Source organism: Spinacia oleracea, chromosome 4, assembly GCF_020520425.1.
Source record: "Spinacia oleracea cultivar Varoflay chromosome 4, BTI_SOV_V1, whole genome shotgun sequence".
Lineage (NCBI taxonomy): Eukaryota > Viridiplantae > Streptophyta > Magnoliopsida > Caryophyllales > Amaranthaceae > Spinacia > Spinacia oleracea.
The window spans coordinates 162,927,537-162,946,343 of record NC_079490.1 but is presented as its reverse complement, the minus strand read 5'-3'; the positions used below and the strand labels follow the sequence as shown (position 1 = coordinate 162,946,343).

Genomic DNA, 18,807 nt, shown 5'->3' with positions numbered 1-18,807 from the left:
TGCACACCCAGTCACCGGAGCTTAGCTCCAACTACATCCGGATCCGACCCAAGTCGCACACCTTGCTTTGGTGGGTGAGTCTCCCAGCAAGAGTTTCTGCCTACAGCGAGGCTCGAATCAGAGACCTCCCTTAAGCGGCATCAAGCTGCTTACCACTTGAGCCAACTCTATGTTGGTTACCATTGATTTCTTAAGAAAAGGGTGTAAGTGAAATTGGGGTACTTGCTAAGAAATAAGTCCAATTTAGTACAAGTCAAACTACTATACGAAGTATTAATTGAACTAAGGTAGCAATTGATCAATAGTAATTGACAACTTTTAACAACGTAGACTAGATAATAATTGACAAACTCACTAATAACTTAGGTAGTAATACAACAATGACATATTACGTACAGCGAGCTTTTTTGATATTATAGTCACATTTGACAGTAAATTGTTAGTTCTAACCATTGAAAAAGGAATAATCATATGTAAGTAAAACACATAAGATCATTTTCAACTTTTTTTTGGCAATGTATAGCCCAATTGTATCCATTAGATTAGCAGATGTTTACCGCAATTAATGTAATAATCAAATTAAACTCAATTTGTTACATAAATAATACTCCGTACGATGTTATTCTGGAGTACTGATTTGCAACAAAAATGATCAATAGTTAATCCATAATCTGCAAACAAGATGTACTAGCACCGCCAATTTCATGGAAGAACTTGGTAAAAGACACCAAGCAGTAAATGGTGAATTGAGTATAAAAAAATATATATCAATTGAATCGAGGTAGTTTAGAAATTGAATGACGAACAATCACCTCCCAGTTCAAAATGTTCTGATGATGAAAAAACTAGAAAAATGAAATAAGTACTGGCCTAAGAAGTACAGAACATATCTTCAAAAAGGAGGTCGAGGTTGCCATTTCTTGCATCAAACGCCAAAAGCTTCTCAAGTGCTTTCTGCATAATTAGCATCATAGTTAAACAAAGTCATGTAATATTACTAATGTGACACTTTGAAATATTTTATCTATAGCCTTTCTTCCCTATTAATCAGTTCCTCGCCAACACCATGCTATAGAGACTGTTACTCGACTCCAGTGCTAGTGTTCGACATGTGTACTGTGACCAAGGCTGATATGAAAATTTTATGATTTAGGTTGGAAATGTGGAGTCAACTGTCCATACCCTTGCCAAAGTATCAAGGATCAAACACGGGTACTAAAAGCAAATGAAGAGTCCAAGTGACAGTATACAGATAAGAAACAACACCTGGTATTGTTGATCTTGAGCCTGTATATTCTCATTAGAGAGTCGATCAACGTGGTTACCCTTCCCGGTTGCATCCAGTATCTCAGCTGCTCTTTTTACAACATTATCAGCAACACCTGTTGGAAGATAATAAATACCGGGATATTTAAGCCCATGTGACTTGAAAGTGAAACTTTACCCCTAACCTATGTAAATCACAGGAAAAAAAACAGGACAACTATCAATTATAGTGATATTTGAAGAGTATGGAGAGCATCTATTGTTGTGACAAACCAGATCTTGCAGAAAAAAAAAGAAGTGTAATCCTACTTTATCATGGAAATTAAATCTAACACATACCAGCAAGCATTGCACAATGTAGCCCTGCAAGGATATAAGTTGTTTGAATCAGGAAACCTTTCAGATTGTACACTTACGGCCCGTTTGGTAGCCAACCATAAATGGTGTCAATGGGAATGGATTTGTATGTAAATTTGTAAGGAAAATCAATATCCATTCCCATGGTAATGCTAGTTCACTCAAAATTATCTATTTTTCTTTATAAATTTACATTACCATCCATTACCATTTGTGGAGTGGTATTAGGTGAGAATGCCAATTAATGAAGAAATACACCAAGTTTGAGACAAAATTTCATTACCATGGACATTATGATGTTATTTTCTTGTCAAATAACATTTATATGTATACTCATTTCCACCATTTATTACCGGCTACCAAACGGGCCTTTACTGATTCGAGTAATTATAAATGAAGAGCACTTACCGTAACTCAAGTGTGCTTGTCCTGGAACTAATCTGTTTTGCATATTCAGGAAACAATTAGTTCACACATCATGCTATACAGAGATAAAGCTTTCAATCTTCTCACTGAATGTAGAGAGATGATTTGAATTAAATAGCAAGTAATACTCCCTCTCTAGAGATCTTTTCAGTCAAGGAACTAAAATTAGATGAAATAAAAGATTTTGAAGAGCTATGAATGGATCATTTCTTTATCAGACTTCATACAAACATGATGTAAATAAAGAAAATGGAAATGAAAAGAAGACCAGTATGCTACGGAAGTACCTATACAGAAAAACAATGTCTTCCGCAGGCATACTGCTTTCCTCAGGTCTCAGCACACTCATGGTGTAGAAGTTTATTTTCTCAGACTGCATAGAAAAGTTCAAAGAAGTATCATTATTATGTTGAGTTGCCAAAAATCCATGATCAAGTCATACTAAGAGCATTAGAAAAAGAGGAAACCTTTGGCAGCAAGTTCTCGTGAAAAATTTCAGTCAAATGAGTGCAAACAAAAACCTGCAAATCATAGTTAGTGTCATGAGCATGAAACCCAAACTCCTGTCAATGCTTAGCATTCTCTTAGCATACCACAAACTCACAAAGACAGATTCGTCATTCAAGAAAAGAAGCTTATTTTGATATTAATGGAAGTAAAATTTTGGGTTCATACATAATGATTACTGTAAAGCCCAATTGGCTCAGTAAAATATTCCTAGAAGTACATAATTAAGCCCTTTTGGCATTTATGATTGGATTTCCTAATACGCCCTTTACTTAATAGTGTGTTTGGATGAAGGCATTTGGAAGAAAAGAAATGAACGATCTACTTTCCCTTCAGTGGATATGTTACATGCAAAGGAAAGGGAAAAGAACTATAGGGAATGACTCAAAATTAGGCGAAATGATAAACAGGCAACAAATTATTGATGTCACTCAGTCTGTAACCTTCCTTTTCATCTCTTTTCTTGTTAACAGCAGGATTGATAACTCAGGGGAGAAGGTTCAACCTCTAACCTTTGGAGTATTATCATTACCAGCAAAATAGTTCACAGTTCCACCAAGCAGACCAATGCCATCTGAAAGAGACACAAGAAGCATTGTTTACTGAGTGGAGTAGAAAATATGCAAAAGGACACCCGTTCACATCTTGAAGCATAATATACGGAAGAGAAACAAGATATAATTTTGAAAGAAGCTATAAGTGTTTACCTTCTGTTAGTGTGCCTTTACCGAATTCATCCAAGAGGCATAAAGACCGTGATGTAGCTTGCCTATAAAACTTTATATTAATTTCCTCATTGTTATAAAGCTAGATAAGAATTCCAAAAGTACACCAGAGAACTTGTTTTCATGATGAAGCAACAAAATTTCATAAAGTATTTAATAGATACGGAGTATTAAGGAAGACATTTCACTCCAAGCTTCAACTTTTATACAAAACAGATATACATCATGACAACCTGTATTGTTAAAAGATATTAAATAGCCGCATCTATGAACAAAATATTCAAATTAGCAAGCACAAGACATTACTGTCAGCAACTTCTCACTGATGTATACCTCAACATCATGCCCACTTGCTGTAGATCAATCATAAATGTAGACTGTTCGGCAGCCATGAGTTTGCTTCCCATTGCACAAAATATCCTGTCAAAAAGTAAAATGTAAGATGTTACAAACATGTACATGCCACCACCACATAGGCACATAAGGAGGCTCTTGATCATAGTAAACATACCTGTCAGTTAATCCTACCACAGCAGCATCCGCAGGTACAAAACTGCCAATGTGAGAGAGGAAAACAATCAAAGCTACCTGGGAAAACAGATCGTATGAGATTCAACCTTTTTGCATAAACTATCATACATCGTGCGACGATAGGCAGTAGGCAGTTTGGTAGCTTCCATATACATAAAGGTTAAATCTGTATTTTGACTATTTATTCTTTTTCATCTTCAATGACACGTAGGAAAAAATACGATACTTCAGATAATCTAGATTCAGATTATGTTCATGGATGCCAAGAGTTTAAATCATACAGCTCAAATCTGCAGAATTGAAAAGGAAAAGGTAGTAGTAGTACCCCTATTACACTTCTCATAAAATGATAAATATACCTAAATGATAAGGAAGTAGTCCCCGTTAAACTTCTCATTCTCATAAAATGTTTGTCCCCCATTGAATTTCCCGTTTCTCATTTCGCGTGGGTCCACCAATAAGATACTCGTATTGTTTTTAATTCTGTAATATCTCCACTTCGGATCTCCGTTTTCTTTCACCTCCTCCAAAAAACGATAAATATACCCACTATCTTATTTTTTTCATTCAATTTTTTTCAACAAAACCCCACAACAATTTCTCTCCTGAAACCTCGTGTGGAGGAGAAATTGGATGTTAAATGGGGGACGGAGAGAGTACAAACTAACAGTGTATGTGATCCTTATACAGCCAAAGCCAGTTTTAAGGTTAAAACCACAAAAGTGGAGCTCTTAAAACAAGTCTTCAAGCTTGAATATGCATCTTGAACAAAAAGTCCAATTTTAATCTGGCCCTTAAATAAAAGCCAAGAGTAAAACAAGCTTGTATTGTGGTATAAGAATTCATGGAAGACACGAATTAGAGCATGGTGACTTCATTTCTGTAACCAGAACAGTAAAAAATCTCTTCAAAACTGTGACCTTTGATTAAAGAGATTGCTACATTTAAACAGTTGAAATTCAGAAGGGTAAAGATCCTGTCTATACCTTAATGAAAATTGCAGTACCCATCAAAGTAAAAAGGACATCAAGGCTATAAGGAAGAAATCTGCATGTTTAGTGGCTGTCTGTTTGACTAGGAAATACTTCGTATGAAATTCGAAACAATAAAGTGATATAGTTAGAAAAGGTGAAGTAGAACTTTTCGTAAGGACAGTTTTGGCACTTTCCAATGCAAAATGCAATGTTCTAAGATGTTTTTTTCTTAGGAAGTGTGAATCCTACATCTAAGATCCAACCACATTGCCACATAGATTTAATCAGGGATAGGTCCTATAGAACAATGATAACAAAAAAAAATTACATGAATTCCCTCAGCGAGGGAGATTAAGGGAGATCTAAGGGTATGCAGCCTTACCCCATAGAGTATACATAAAGGAAGGGGGGATGTACAACTGTACAAGTCACAGGTTGAAAGAGACAGCCAACCTGTTTTATATAGATGCTTTTCCCAGAATAGTTAGGTCCAGTTATGATATTAATTTTTCCTGCAAAAAAGAAAACACGCATTTTGAGTCATTATCCAAAACGATGACTGATAAGATAAGGATCCTGGTTTAGTTCAGATGAAAATCAGCTTAGTTAAATGACAAGAAAGCTCTGAGAAATTTTTAATATTCGTACCTTCATCAAGTATTTTAGTGTCATTTGGAATAAATGTATCCACTGTCATTTCCTGCAAAACATGTCTGGAGAGGAAGTACTCTAGTCATACACGTGTTTGTTTAACTTCCAAGTGACATTTTTTTTACTAAGAATAAATCATTTTAAATCAAGATCATAAGAAGCAGCAGTAACCTTCCATTTTGTATATCCAGTATGGCATCAGTAGTCAAATTGGGCCTTACGTAGTTGTTTTGTTGAGCAACCAATGCCAAAGACAAAAGGCTAACATATGCAACCAAGAATTTGATTTAAGAAATAGCATCAGTTAACCAGATTACAAGATTCAAACGGGAAGCTTCATGAGGTTTACCAGTCAAGCTCTGCTGCAAAGTTCATAGCTTTTAGCAAATGCGTTGAGAATAAGAGAACATGTGATATCAGGTCCCTTGTAATCACCCTCTCCATGTCTAACACAATTAACAAAGAAACAAATAAGAGACAGCCCGGGAACAGTGGCAACTCTTGCAAATGTATATTTCACAAGATTAATGAGACTGTAACCCTCTCTGTCTTGTCACATGTAATTCAAGCGGCCAGTAGACTACAGTACTACACCATGAAAGCAAGTATAATGTGAAGTACCCAGAATTTTGTGATATATGTCCCCAAGAAGGTTGTCCAACTCCCGTGTCTTTGAGGTACGATAGAAGAACCTTTTTGGCTCATTTTCACCATCAGAAAACTGCATTAGAGCTGACACTCAGTCACTTAAGTACTCCTGTACGTTCATTTTTTTGTCGTAAAATTTTCAATGAGATAAACTAATCTTACAGCAAATTCAAGATCTTCAAGATTCTGTAGTGTGCATTCATCAAGTTTTTCTTCAAATTTGCACAGCAAGTATCCTGGGAAAACACAAAAAGTTGTCTGGCTATAAGATACTACTGAATCTCAGAGGAGTAGGGGACAATATGATGTAGGTAGAAAAAAAAGCATGAATAACTGGATCAACTTCATGAAAAGATAGGTATCGACTTCAGATAGAATCACACCTAGCAAGAAAAGTTAGCCAAAGCATTCTCTCTCAAAGACACAAACATGGAAAAATGACAAGTCATCAGATTCTTGGAAACAAAAACTTGTTACAGATCTCTCATTCTTTTGCTGTGAGACTGTCTGACTTGATCAACCTTGTTTACAAATTCTTTTCAAGCAAGGAAACATATGAACTAGCTCCCTAATATTTAAAGTTGTAAGAACATAGATATTACATGCATGCTGTACAATCTTTTTAATGTTGTAAGGAATTCAAAAGACATGAGGGTGCAGACGGTAAACACACCTATTTGGTGTATGTAAACAATACAAGGAACACACTCGCCGTGATGCAAATTAGGTAGTCGTGCAAGCTCGAGACTCGACACCTTCACATTCGAACAACTGTTATGAAGCCGTGCATGAATGTAAAAGCTTCTCCCTTCCGTGACTTATTTGACTTTTAACAACTACCTCTTCCAGAAGTTCTGGCAGCTCCTCGTATATTTGTCTCAACTCATCCAGCTACGTAAGAAGACATAAAATTTATATTAGAATCCGCATCAGTTCATGGATATCATAAATAAATAGAAAATGAACGCTTCTTTCATAAAGAACAAGCTCTTTAAACAAGCAAAATGTGCACAAGTCCAAAGACATGGAAATAAAATGAACGATAAGGAGTAAGAAGGGTAAAAACAAAGGCAATGCAGTAAATCTGAGACAAATCCAAAGCACAGATGTGATAGGATAACAAACACTAGAAATCTAACCTCTTCACAAAAACCCTCTTTGACAATTGTCCCATAACCTCTCTCTTTTTCTCTAGTAACATCGATGATGCCAATAACCTGCATAATCAATATTATCTTGTTAAGGGCCATTATGTACACAACATTTAACAGAGAAAACAACGTATAAAGAGGCTAATATGAAAAGTTTTATTGCAGAAAAATATCGGCTCATGTAATTGATGTATGACAAAGAGCTCTCTCTTTGCTATGGCATATAATCCGTTCAACAAATCCTTGCTTTATATTACATACTTCTTCTAGCATTTTTTTATTGTTAACTTGGTTATGAATTCATGCATAGTTTCATATGGATGTACTAGACTAATAGCATTATGGTCACAATTATTCTCCAGATCCATGAGCACACATGCTTACAGTAGCACTCTAAATGCTTTATACAGTTATCCCTCATGTATTAGTAAAGAAGGCACAAAAACAATTGGCCTGTCCTTATGAAGAAGTAGACAAATAAATGAATACAAAAGGACTGTGGTGCTCAAACTAAAAATCAAAAAATACATTGTTCTTTTGGAAAATTGCTCATGTAAACTTTTATACTAGTATGAGTTATCAGTTATCACTCTGTTTATAGATGACTATTCCATTACAGCGATTGTTTAAAGATACTTAAAAGCATATAGATGTTGTCAATTTGTTATATATCAGGTATTCAGGTTAAGTAAAAGATTGACAGCTAATAAATAAAAATTAGGAACATGTTGATAGCTAATATGGATCAAACAGTGTCTTATTTATCAATAATTATTTTGTTTGGATTAATTTGATTATTTTGTCCCTTTAAACGGGTTCGAAGTCCAATCCGTGGACTATGGACCACGGTGCACATAGAGCATGGTGCACCATGTGCACCAAAAGAACACATGTGCATAAACAAAAGAACATGACACTACGAAAAAAGAACATGCAATATAATGTTTTACTTTTTTGTTATAAAAAATCACAATTTATTAAAAATATAAAAAAATATATGTCCATGTTCTTTTTACCTAACCAGATGTTCTTTTAATTATATACTAATGTTCTTAAGGTGCACCATGCTCTATGTGCACCATGGTGCACCTTCTAAATTGCGTAGCCAAGTGGCCCAAGTGAGTTTAGACTTTAGAGTTCAGGAGTGAATTTAGAGTTTTGAACTTAGTTTCTCATTAATTTCAGATCCAAGTTTCACCTATTCATCTTAAAATCAGTTTCAGGGTTTTTCCTCCGAAATTTGAGTGCCGTAATCCATATCTGTCACAAAAAGCCCCATTTTTTGTATGTGTTCCTAAAACTTTCCTACATGTTTGAGAAACCTTGGATAAATTTTCAATGGATAATCTTCAATACTTAACTAATTTGTTTCAATTTAGACTTCTGTTAAAATGATAAACACCGACAGCTAATAATTTCAGCCTCAGTGGCCTCAAGTGAGGAAGTCACCATTGTTAAACCAGGGATCAGTAGCTAAATTAGCTACAGAAATATGAAATGCAAAAAATGCTGATAGATATTAATAAGCTGAGTATTGGAAGGAATTAAAGAGCATTACCAGTTCATAGATATAAGAGAGCTCTGTTGTAATGCATGAAGCTGCCTGAAACATAAGTAGAGACGATAAGACTTACCTCATCTGTTCAACATTTAATGCATAGTAGAGAATAGGAGTCTCGTCATCAATTGATACCTTGTCAACAATATCCAGACAAAAATGATTGGCCTGTCCCCTTAAATTTTCAGAAATGCCAACTTCAAATATCTTGTTCAGGTGGAGGAGGGAAGAAAGGCTCTAAAATAGAAGGTTAACAAATGTATCATACACCATAAGCTTGATAAAAATAAAAAATGGAACAAAAGAAACTCAAGTGTTAGAAAAAACCTAGTAGAATGCCAAACGACCTACTAAATTACTAATCACTAATATGGTCGTATATTCTGTATACCTTAATGAAGACATACAGACAGAATTACAGAAATATGCATCTCTATAGTGATTAGAACATTAACAAACAAGAAGTTGTGACATGACAGGCTAATGCCACTTATAAGTCTATAACAGCCTGCTTTGTCAGTACGGAAACTCTATAAACTGTGTTGCAGCCTTGCAGGACAAATAAAAACCATGTACTTATATTTAGAAGTTCAGAAAACATCGATCCGCCTGTAACTGACTCTCACAAAATACAAATCAGATGCTGAAAAAACCTGAATATAACCACATAATGGACCAGGCCTGTGATTCTGTGAATACTATTTTCCATGGTTTAGAAAAACTTTCTGAAACATTTCAGAGTACCAAAAATAGAAGCATGATAGAAACTATAGTTAAACTGACCTTCAGAAAAGCTGCCCAGTCACTGGTTGTGCTTACAGAGCTTGGGGAATTGAATTTCTTCCATCAATTAAACAAAAATGTGTCACCAACTTTTGAAAACTACAAAAATGCACTATACAGTATATTTTGCATCTACAATCAAAAGGAAAATTTTCCAAGGGTAACATATAAATAAGTGCAATTTTTCGCTGAACATGTTTTCCAGTTTTATAAGTCACAGATGCATGATGCTCTCACTGAAACAACTGATATATGCATACACAAATGAACTAATAGAAAACTTATAGCTCCTATATTCGAAGGCTAAAAATCTGAACTGACAAAAAATAATTGACGGGAGATCATCGGAAGAGACAATAGTACCTTCAGTATGTAGGGTACATCTTTTATGGATTTAAGTGTTCCTCGTATAGATACCATAAGCTCTTCCGAACATAAGAAAAAAGATATCTTCACAGAATTAGGAAATGCAAAATATCTGTCGTCCTAATGCAATGCAATAATATAAATAGACAAAACAGTTGTTCCCAGATGCCTTTTTAAGTTAAAGAAAAGCTGTTTGGTACGTTGGTGAACCTATTTCCAGGAGTGGAAGATATAAATGGTCTTCTTGTACAACCCATATCTTAAGTATAAACACAATTCAAATTATACATGTGCTTTAGTTTATCCTAAATCAAGCTACAGAAAGGAAGCAAGTACTTCTGTTCATTCTTTGCACCCAGTTCATACTATTTAGACCATACTTAAATAGAAACTTCAGCCTTGTAAACTATTCCAGACCAACAAACAACAGATTCTCCCATGAAATAAGCTGTTCTTTCTAACAAATACATCAAGAAGGATAAGGAATTTACAAAGCTGAAACAAAAGACATATACCTCATGCTCTTCATTCAATATTCTCTCACAAAACATGGTAAACATATAGCATTACAAATTTACAACAGTTTACATAGACCATAAAAGAGGATATGAGACTAACATGGATTTAAAGTTCTTTCTAAAATCAGGTAAGAAAAGGATACAGCATCAAGTCGACTGTTTAAAATTTCAGCGTCGAGTATGGGTCGGAGGAACCAGTTTCTGCATATTTATATCCAATTGCGAGAGTTTTTTCAATAACCAACGATGTAGTTGCTGTTGTGGGTCACAAAGTTCTCAATCTAGATTACCTCAGGAGACGTCGACCCATTGGTGAAACACACTGAGAACAAGTAGAAATTAATCAGACCAAATAGCGAAATTCCCTTATTCACAAAATTAAAAGACAAGATATTGCACCTTATTCATCATTCCGAAAACAGAGAACCTACAATCAGAAAAAGGAGTACCTGTTAACTTCAAAAGGTGAAGAGAACCAAAACCAAATTATACACCTTACCCTTCTTTTGCTCGACCAATACCCATATGGCTTGGATGTTTGTCTATTTGGAAAATTTGTAATGCTTCATGAGCTGCTGCGTCAAGTTTAAGAAAATTATTTCTTTCCTGGTTAAGTAAAACTTCGGATAAGCTACTGCGGAATAAGCGCGCAACACATTATCCTCTACTATACGAGTGCAACATAAACAAGTGATCAGCTCCTTAAATTCTAGATCTTAAAAAGATGCTGTAGGATACAGTGAAACCTCCGTTAGACAATCAATAGCAATCGACGCATCGCCATACTCCTTTGGTTCAAGGGTATCTACAATCCTTTCATTCTCTAATATTGCAAGAAGGCCCCCACTAGCACGAACTTGAACCTCACTTGCAATATCCATCATAGAACTAAGCTGATATAGAGCCAAAAATGAAACACCCAATAAGAATGACTATCTCCAAACAAAAATTGCATACATACTCCACATTAGTTTTCAAGGATATTAAAAAAAACTCACAGTTCGAGAAATATCCAGCACTACTTTTTACAGATCGAGTAATTAATCCATCAAAGTAGCAAACAGAAAACATAATTTTAGAAATTCGGAAAATAAATAAGAAAACACATAGGAAAAAAGGTACTACGTAAATGTATTATTTGCAGAGAATACGAACACAACATGAGAATGTGGATCACTAGAAAACAGGTAGATACACATGTTCTCTTTTGAAACCTAAACGTAGCATAAGATCCAGCTGATGGATTTTCCTGTCATTGTCAATGTATTATTTGTGGAAGGGAAGTTCTAACAGGGCATAAATGTTCCAGATAGCTTCCCAGTATATGCGTACTTCAACGTTGAACAATTTGAGGCTTTTTCATGTTTTAAGTCCCTCACTGCACAATTAGATTCATCTGCGAGAAAAATGTTCCACATGTGTAGATGTCACTATGACAAGGGGGCTTACAAAAGTAATTCTCTCTTTGACACTTAATCCGTCATCCATTCCCGAAACTCTGAGATATATCAATCTGCATTTTACATAGAATGATTCAAGAAGAGTGGAAAGAGAGGGGAAAGGAAAAGAATACTAAGTGAAACAGTGAAAGGACCATATCAAATTCTAAATTTCAATGGTAAACCATTAAACCTAAGATCAAGCAATGTCAACTTCTTCCAATGCAAACGGCTATGACGGAACGGCCAAAATCATATTTGCCCTTTCCTCCTTTCCCACACATCTCACTATCTCAGCTTATTATTCCTTATTCCTCGTACGTATCTCTTAATAATGACATCCAGATAAACAGCAACAGTAGACTCCCATCTAAGAAGTAGAAAACACCAATTTTGCTTGAACTATCCACTTGGCATGTCATACCCTTCTGATTCTCAGCTAGAAACTCATGGGAACTACATGAAGACTCGGAATTTCAAGGATACAGTGAGAAGGAGAATGACATATTGAAAATTTTATTAAAAAAAAACGCAATTGGAAAAACCAGCATCTCAAAAGATTTGTGGATCACATTTTCCCTTTTTTTTCCCTTTTGCATAGCCTGTTAACCCCATTAAAAGTTAAGTGAACAAGGCCCACAACAAGAGCAACAAATAAAAAAGTCCCAAGTCCATTTCAATGTCGAGACAATTTACTGGTCAGGCCATATGTGATAGAATCAAGCAATTCAAAGGTCAGACACAAGGATTCACATTTTACTCACTAGTTTGTACATTAAACTGAAAAACAAGCCAACATGACCAAGAGTTTCTGATGCAAAGATTAATCATCCCTTAAATAGCAAAGGCAACTAATTACATTATAGTGATCTCTTACTCTGAAAGATCCTTCCAAGTTCAACTAACATAAAGGTATCCCAAGAAGCATGCAACATTAAAGAGAGAATACACACCTATTCCAAGCTTGTTCATAGCTAAATATTGTACTTTTCATAAGTTTCACTGTGGGAGTGAAGTTTATTCCATCTGCACTATTTCAAAAATGAAATGAGATCAAAACCTTGCTTGCTTTGAGGGATTAACAGACTTAAGGCATATACCATTTCTCTGTAAAGCTAATAAGAACGATTCTTCGATTTTGGTGCTGGTGTAGATAATTAAAGGTTGTGCCTGATATTTCACTGAAAAATTGCACAAGTCGAAAACAAAAACTAAAGTCAATATTGAACTCAAAAGGCAGCAAGAACAAAGTAATGAACCAGAGACACTGGTCTACCCAGCACCCACATGTTCCAACCCACAGTACATCAGTAGTTTATTAATTCCTTTACTTGACCATAATACAGATTGTATGAAAATAATTAACTAGAAATAAGAAACGCATACCCAGATCAATCAGTGGATAATCTGCACCATCCTCCCAAACTTCTAGAACACTAAGTTGTCGAATACTAGAATCATAATAGGAAATTCCAACTCTGTCAAACGAAGAATGTTAGATAGAATAGATACAACGAAATCTGAAAAATTATTGCCCTTGTTTTCAAGATTATCAAAATCTAAATTAGTTCCTTCAAAGGTAACATCTAATTTTAAGATAGCTACTGAACCTAAGCACAAGCATTAGACACCTAGACCACAAGTATCGAAAGCAACTAACACATAGCAAAAAAAAAAAAAAGTACCTGTGACCATGCATGACAAATGCCATGTAGACCTGCATTGAAAGTTGATTCGAGTCAGTACATGACAGATTAGAATAGAATCAAAGGAAATGTGCAGCTCCCAAAGCCAAATCTGATGTTATTAGATACTCCGTATACATTGTTGTTACAAGGCAGCCTAGCGTACTTTGAGATCTTTCCTTGATTATAGTTTCATAACTGAATGCTTTTAAAAACAAGATGTGCAAGGTTTATTTGGGTTACTTAAGAAAAAGAAAGGAGAGTAAGTAATTGTTAAACTCTTTTCGCCGCAAAATAATAGGCCACGTTTACTTTTTGTGCAACAAAAACTTTTAACATTATTGTTGATGGCTACCTTTAAACAGATGATCTGAAGGCATGAAGTCATTTTGCAAGGGGAATGTATTTTCGACAGAAATTAATCACGAGGATCATCACATAATATATCCAAATATTGTTTTAGAGATTAATGGTCAAAGTTATCAAGTTTAGGCCCGAAAAGTCAAATGTGGCTCGTTAATAAGGGAAACTCGTGGGTTGTTCAACACTTCACAAAAAATATATCAGTAATCAATTTTAGAACTATGAATTCTAAGCTTCATCTTATTCTTTCTTCCACCTTTTCCTTCAAAAAAACTCACATTCCATAGAAACTTCAATTCCTCCACACAATGAGCCTCCTTTTTCGACACCTATGCCTTTATGTTAACAACTACGGAGTAATTTTCCCCCGCATATCCTAAGGTAAATGACCTAAATTTCCAAAGATAAACTTCCATAACATTACATTGCCGAACTTTTTCAAGTAAACACCTAGTCATAAACTCATAACACACTAGAGGCCAAAAACAAACGAATTCAACCCAATGGCAGTCACTGCTTCATACGCGAAATCAATTTTACGTAAATGAATTACAGAATCGCAATGTATATCAATCACTACTTTCGCTTCACGCCTTCACTAATCAGAAAATCAGGTAACTGCAACATATTTCCGGAAACGAACTAAATTAACACATTAAAGCGTAACAATTTCAATCAAGTGAAAATAAAAGAAGAATTTCGCAGTTAAATTTGTGTATGACATTATGAATCGCCAATTTGTATTATACACTACAATTAATCAATTGAAAGAACAATTGCATGTCGAAATTGAAGTGATTAAGCAAAACCTGAGATTGAAATTCAGTTTCGTCGACCTCCTCCTCCATTGTTGAGTCTGACTGAGACTTTGAGGGAGCAAGATAGCGACAATGGTAGCGAAGCAGAAGAAATGTGTGTGCGCGCGATAGAGAAAAATAGAGAGATGTACAGGTGAAGGATTTGAGGGCGCTTAGCCTAATTTATACGTTTTCGTTCAGACAGCTGGTCCCCAAAATTAATTAACTGAGGAATTAATGGATATTCATATTTTTTATCTCTATCCGGGTGAAATATCAGAATTTTTGGATATGTGGATCGGATTAGATACCTAATTTCGGATTTTTGAGAAAAAATTGGATCGGATATGGATCACGATTTTTAAAATTTGTATATCCGGGTCCAATTTGAAATTTGCAATGTTATAAAAAAAATTAAAGTTTGGAGTCTTAAATAACAACATATAAAGTTACGTACTCGTTATCAAAAAAAATAGAAAGTTACGTACTCCGTATGAAATAAAAAACAAAAATATAAGTCTATAAGAAAATAGTTAAATACTAAAACACTACGTGTTATATTATTTGCGATTAATAAATGTTGAAATAGGAGTACCAAAGAAAAATAAACTCTATGAAAAAAAAAACTCTTGCATGCTAAGAGCATCTCCAATGGTTACATGTAGGGACTAGCTTGCAATTTTCATAAAATTTCTAACTACTAGTCAACCATTGGAGTACATATGAGCAATTAGCCAAGTTAAGCAAATTAGCTCTACAAAGCTAATTAGCTTGGGAAAAAAACAACGGGAAATTTTTTGTTTATTTGATAAAGTTGTGAATTGAATCATAAAAATAAATTTAAAAAATGGTTAAAAAATTTCAAGCAACTTGCTAACCATTTGAGTAAAATACTCATGAAAAAATATTAGCTTGAAAATCGGACATGCCAAATAAAAACAACTTATCAATTTGCTTACCTTAAAGATGCTCTAAGGTAATTAAACTTACAATTATCGTGTACATGATTTTGGATACTATAAGTATAGTTAATTTACAACGAACTTATGACGATTATTAGGGAAAAAATAATTAAATGGCTTATTTGCAAGGTATTAAAAATTAATTTTGCATAAATCAGATTCGGATCCGAACTTTTGATCGGTTAAACCAAGTATCCAAAAGTCGGATATCCACTTAAACCGAGTTGGATACAATAAATAATTATTTTTGTGATCCTAAAAATCGGGTATCTCAAGTTTACAAAACCAGATCGGATCCGGTTTTGCTCACCCCTACCTGTGGTTGGGTTGGGTGGTTGTTGGTAAGAATGTGTTTATCCTTCAAACTCAACCTCAATCCTTTGACTCTTCCATATTAGCTTTTCACTAATTTTTACCTACTTTTTTCATTATTCAAACTCACACAAGACTCTCCCTATTTTAATTATACATTATCCTCCAGACTCGCCTCAAACTCAACTAAACTTCTAAATAAGATAATTTGATTTGGTTGGAGAAAAGGTAGCTAGAGTCTTAAATGAGTCTTGAATTTTTAAACTTGATCGCTTTAGACCTGTTGTAGTCATTTACCACATCATCCCAAGAGTCTGGCTCCAGACTTTCTTCCAGACTCCCTCAAAACTGGGGATAAACTCGCCCTAAAACGGCTAGTGTCGGGGGTTACTTAGTTCATTTTCTTTTGGACTGAAATTAATGGAATTGAAATTAGTTCATTAAATGTTCTTGAACTGAAATTAATTTAATTAAATTAATTGAATTGAAATTAAATTAAATTAACTGAGCTAAAATAAAAATAATAATAAGAATAATAATTAGGAGGTTTGTCATAAAGGACATTTTATAAGGTAGACTTTGTGAGAAATGACCTTTTATAGAAAAGTGAACATTTGAGACCTTAATGAACCTTTTTTTGTTGACTAGGACCTTAGGTCGGAAATTGGACATTGACCACATTTTCCGGCATTGACTTCATCATGTGGCACGTGATCTTAAAGGAACATAAATCATAATTGTTAGTTTTTCCCTCCTATTCCAAACACAACACCCCCCCCCCCCACCCCCCCCCCCCCCCCCCCCCCCCCCCCACCCACACCGTTTATTAACAAAAATAAACAAATATCTAACTCTCCTCTATTCAATAAGGGAGCTTAATGTCACGAGTCGTCTCTCTCTCACCATCGCATAGGCCATTTGGTGGGCCAAACGATAACTGTTTGGGCTGAAATTTGGGGGTCCCACCAGTTTTGGGCCAATGAAGATGATGGTTGGGCCGGATTTTCCTGATCAGGCCCATAAAGGCCCGCACGCAGCAGACCAGTAGCGGATGGGCTCGGAAACTTCTAGAATGTTCTACGGTGTTCTTGAACATTCTAGCATGGGTGGAGCTTGAAGGTTCTAGATAGGTATATTCTAGAACTATCTTGTATATTTTTGTAAGTATCTAGAAGGGTCTAGGTACCTCCTTGTATAGAAAGTTCCCTTGGAGGTGGGAACGTTCTAGAAACTTGTAGGCATTTCCTTGTAGGAATTGTATAGAATATTCTAGAGTGTGAATATTCTAGACTTAGGGGATGGTGGCCTATAAATAGGCACCAAGGCTCATTTGTACATTCAAGTTGAGAGTTCAATACAAGAAAGCATTCCAAAAACACTTGTGTTCTCTTCCAACTCAACCTTCCTTCTACACTTAGAGAAGTAGTAAGGAAATCCAAGGCACTTAGAGTGTCAATCGAGTGTGTGGGCATACAAGTGAGGGACAAGCTTGTGTGTTCATTGTGTTACGACCGAGGGGCGTCGTAATCAACTAGCTAGGCACCAAGGGTGAGTGCATAGCTAATCGTTGCTATCTCTAGCACAAAGGAGTCGTGCTACGACGTAAACTTAGGCACTAGGATTTGTGCCATCGTTGGGGAAGCCTGACTCGTCTAAGCATCGAGGCTTGGAGAGTGGCGCACGATGCGTGACTAGGCCAAGGGACTAGGCAAAATAGTCAGCACGTGACATTAAGCTTATTAATGTAAATGACGTTTTTGTGTCCCTATAAAATATACTATAATACCTCAATGTCAATTGAATTAATCAAATAACATTAAAAGAAGGGAAAAACTAATTTGGTGTGATTAGTCAAATAACAGGAAAGCAATAAACATTGCTGACAAAACATTCAAATGATTATTTAGTTACAGCTATTTTGAGAAATGATCATGTGGTATGATAAATCAAAAATCACTCCAAAAATTACATAATCTCTCAGTTATTGTACAATCTCTCGATTGAAGTTAAAAAGATTAAAAAATTAGCTCAATTAACTCTTTCAAATAATATTCCTAGGTTAATAAAAAAATGTGAAACTAATTTTGCCACACATAAACTTAATGTATGCACTCGGGTCTTGGAAAAAATATTCATAACTTTTATTTAGATACAAACATTTTCGTGGGTATTACATGCCTCCAATGATTGAAAGTTTAATCCAAAATAGTCATATAATATTAGTTATGTGCTGCAAATCAATTGGGAGGATGAGTGCATGTGGCTAATTCGATCACAATAAGCAACTGAAGCATTAAGCTATTTTGTTTAATTTATTTACTTTAATTTGGTGCTACTTTGTATATTTATGTAAGGGCGCGCATGAGTATATATTTAGGTGTTTTTACTATGGATGATGTTTAATTTTTCTTTAGATAGACTTTGTGAACATTTTTTCGTGCTTATTAGTTTTGGTGATTAGAATCATTAGATGAAATAACACAACTTTTAATTTTTATACTCTTGCATGCATCACATGCATGCATATAAGAATAGTGTGCACGAGTATGTACTTAGATATTTCTAATAGAGATGATGTCTAATTTTTCTTTAGATAGACTTTGTGAACATTTTTTCTTGCTAGCTTGTTAGTTATGGTGATTAGATGAAATAACACAACTTTTAATTTTTATACTCTATCATGCATCACATGCATAATATAATACGACTAGCGTGCATATATCTTAACTATCCATTGGATAGTGGTGAGTAGGGGGCATGTGAAGGTATAGTGGAAGGGAGCATATTT

The 18,807-nt window shown here is 35.0% G+C and overlaps 1 protein-coding gene across 6 annotated transcripts; it reads right to left on the bottom strand.

Moving 5' to 3' along the window:
* Positions 1-685: 685 nt before the first annotated feature.
* Positions 686-16,732, bottom strand: LOC110792221 (DNA mismatch repair protein MSH5). Of its 6 annotated transcripts, XM_021997036.2 has the most exons (34): positions 14,758-15,110; positions 13,586-13,617; positions 13,287-13,378; positions 13,001-13,081; positions 12,854-12,926; positions 11,911-11,974; positions 11,200-11,354; positions 10,961-11,062; positions 10,861-10,888; positions 10,752-10,783; positions 10,605-10,662; positions 9,941-10,027; positions 9,578-9,634; positions 8,930-9,031; positions 8,795-8,839; positions 7,225-7,302; positions 6,926-6,976; positions 6,759-6,840; positions 6,248-6,321; positions 6,059-6,158; positions 5,787-5,883; positions 5,609-5,698; positions 5,435-5,499; positions 5,240-5,298; positions 3,793-3,869; positions 3,615-3,701; positions 3,264-3,325; positions 3,069-3,130; positions 2,517-2,570; positions 2,337-2,422; positions 2,032-2,063; positions 1,606-1,629; positions 1,267-1,382; positions 686-954 (listed from the first exon to the last, which is right to left on the bottom strand). In XM_021997036.2, exons 1-34 carry the CDS (start codon positions 14,794-14,796, stop codon positions 871-873), a joined length of 2,427 nt encoding a protein of 808 aa, XP_021852728.2. In that variant the 5' UTR covers positions 14,797-15,110; the 3' UTR covers positions 686-870. The 6 variants fall into 6 exon arrangements, 5 of the variants coding, with proteins under 5 accessions (XP_021852728.2, XP_056697759.1, XP_056697762.1 ...); XM_056841781.1 differs by lacking the exons at positions 13,586-13,617; positions 14,758-15,110 and having other exon boundaries at positions 12,854-12,931; positions 13,287-13,318; XR_008932097.1 differs by lacking the exons at positions 686-954; positions 1,267-1,382 and having other exon boundaries at positions 1,604-1,629; positions 2,032-2,135; positions 14,758-16,732.
* Between the last annotated feature and the right edge of the window lie 2,075 nt (positions 16,733-18,807).

Bases quoted from the DNA above. Each gene is read 5' to 3' on its own strand.
- LOC110792221 (XM_021997036.2), bottom strand. From the start codon at position 14,796: ATGGAGGAGGAGGTCGACGAAACTGAATTTCAATCTCAG. The intron at 10,028-10,604 runs GTATCCTTTTCT...AATTCTGTGAAG, and splicing joins TAAACAGTCGACTTGATGCT to ATATCTTTTTTCTTATGTTC. The intron at 2,423-2,516 runs GTTTCCTCTTTT...TTTTCTATGCAG, and splicing joins ACGAGAACTTGCTGCCAAAG to TCTGAGAAAATAAACTTCTA.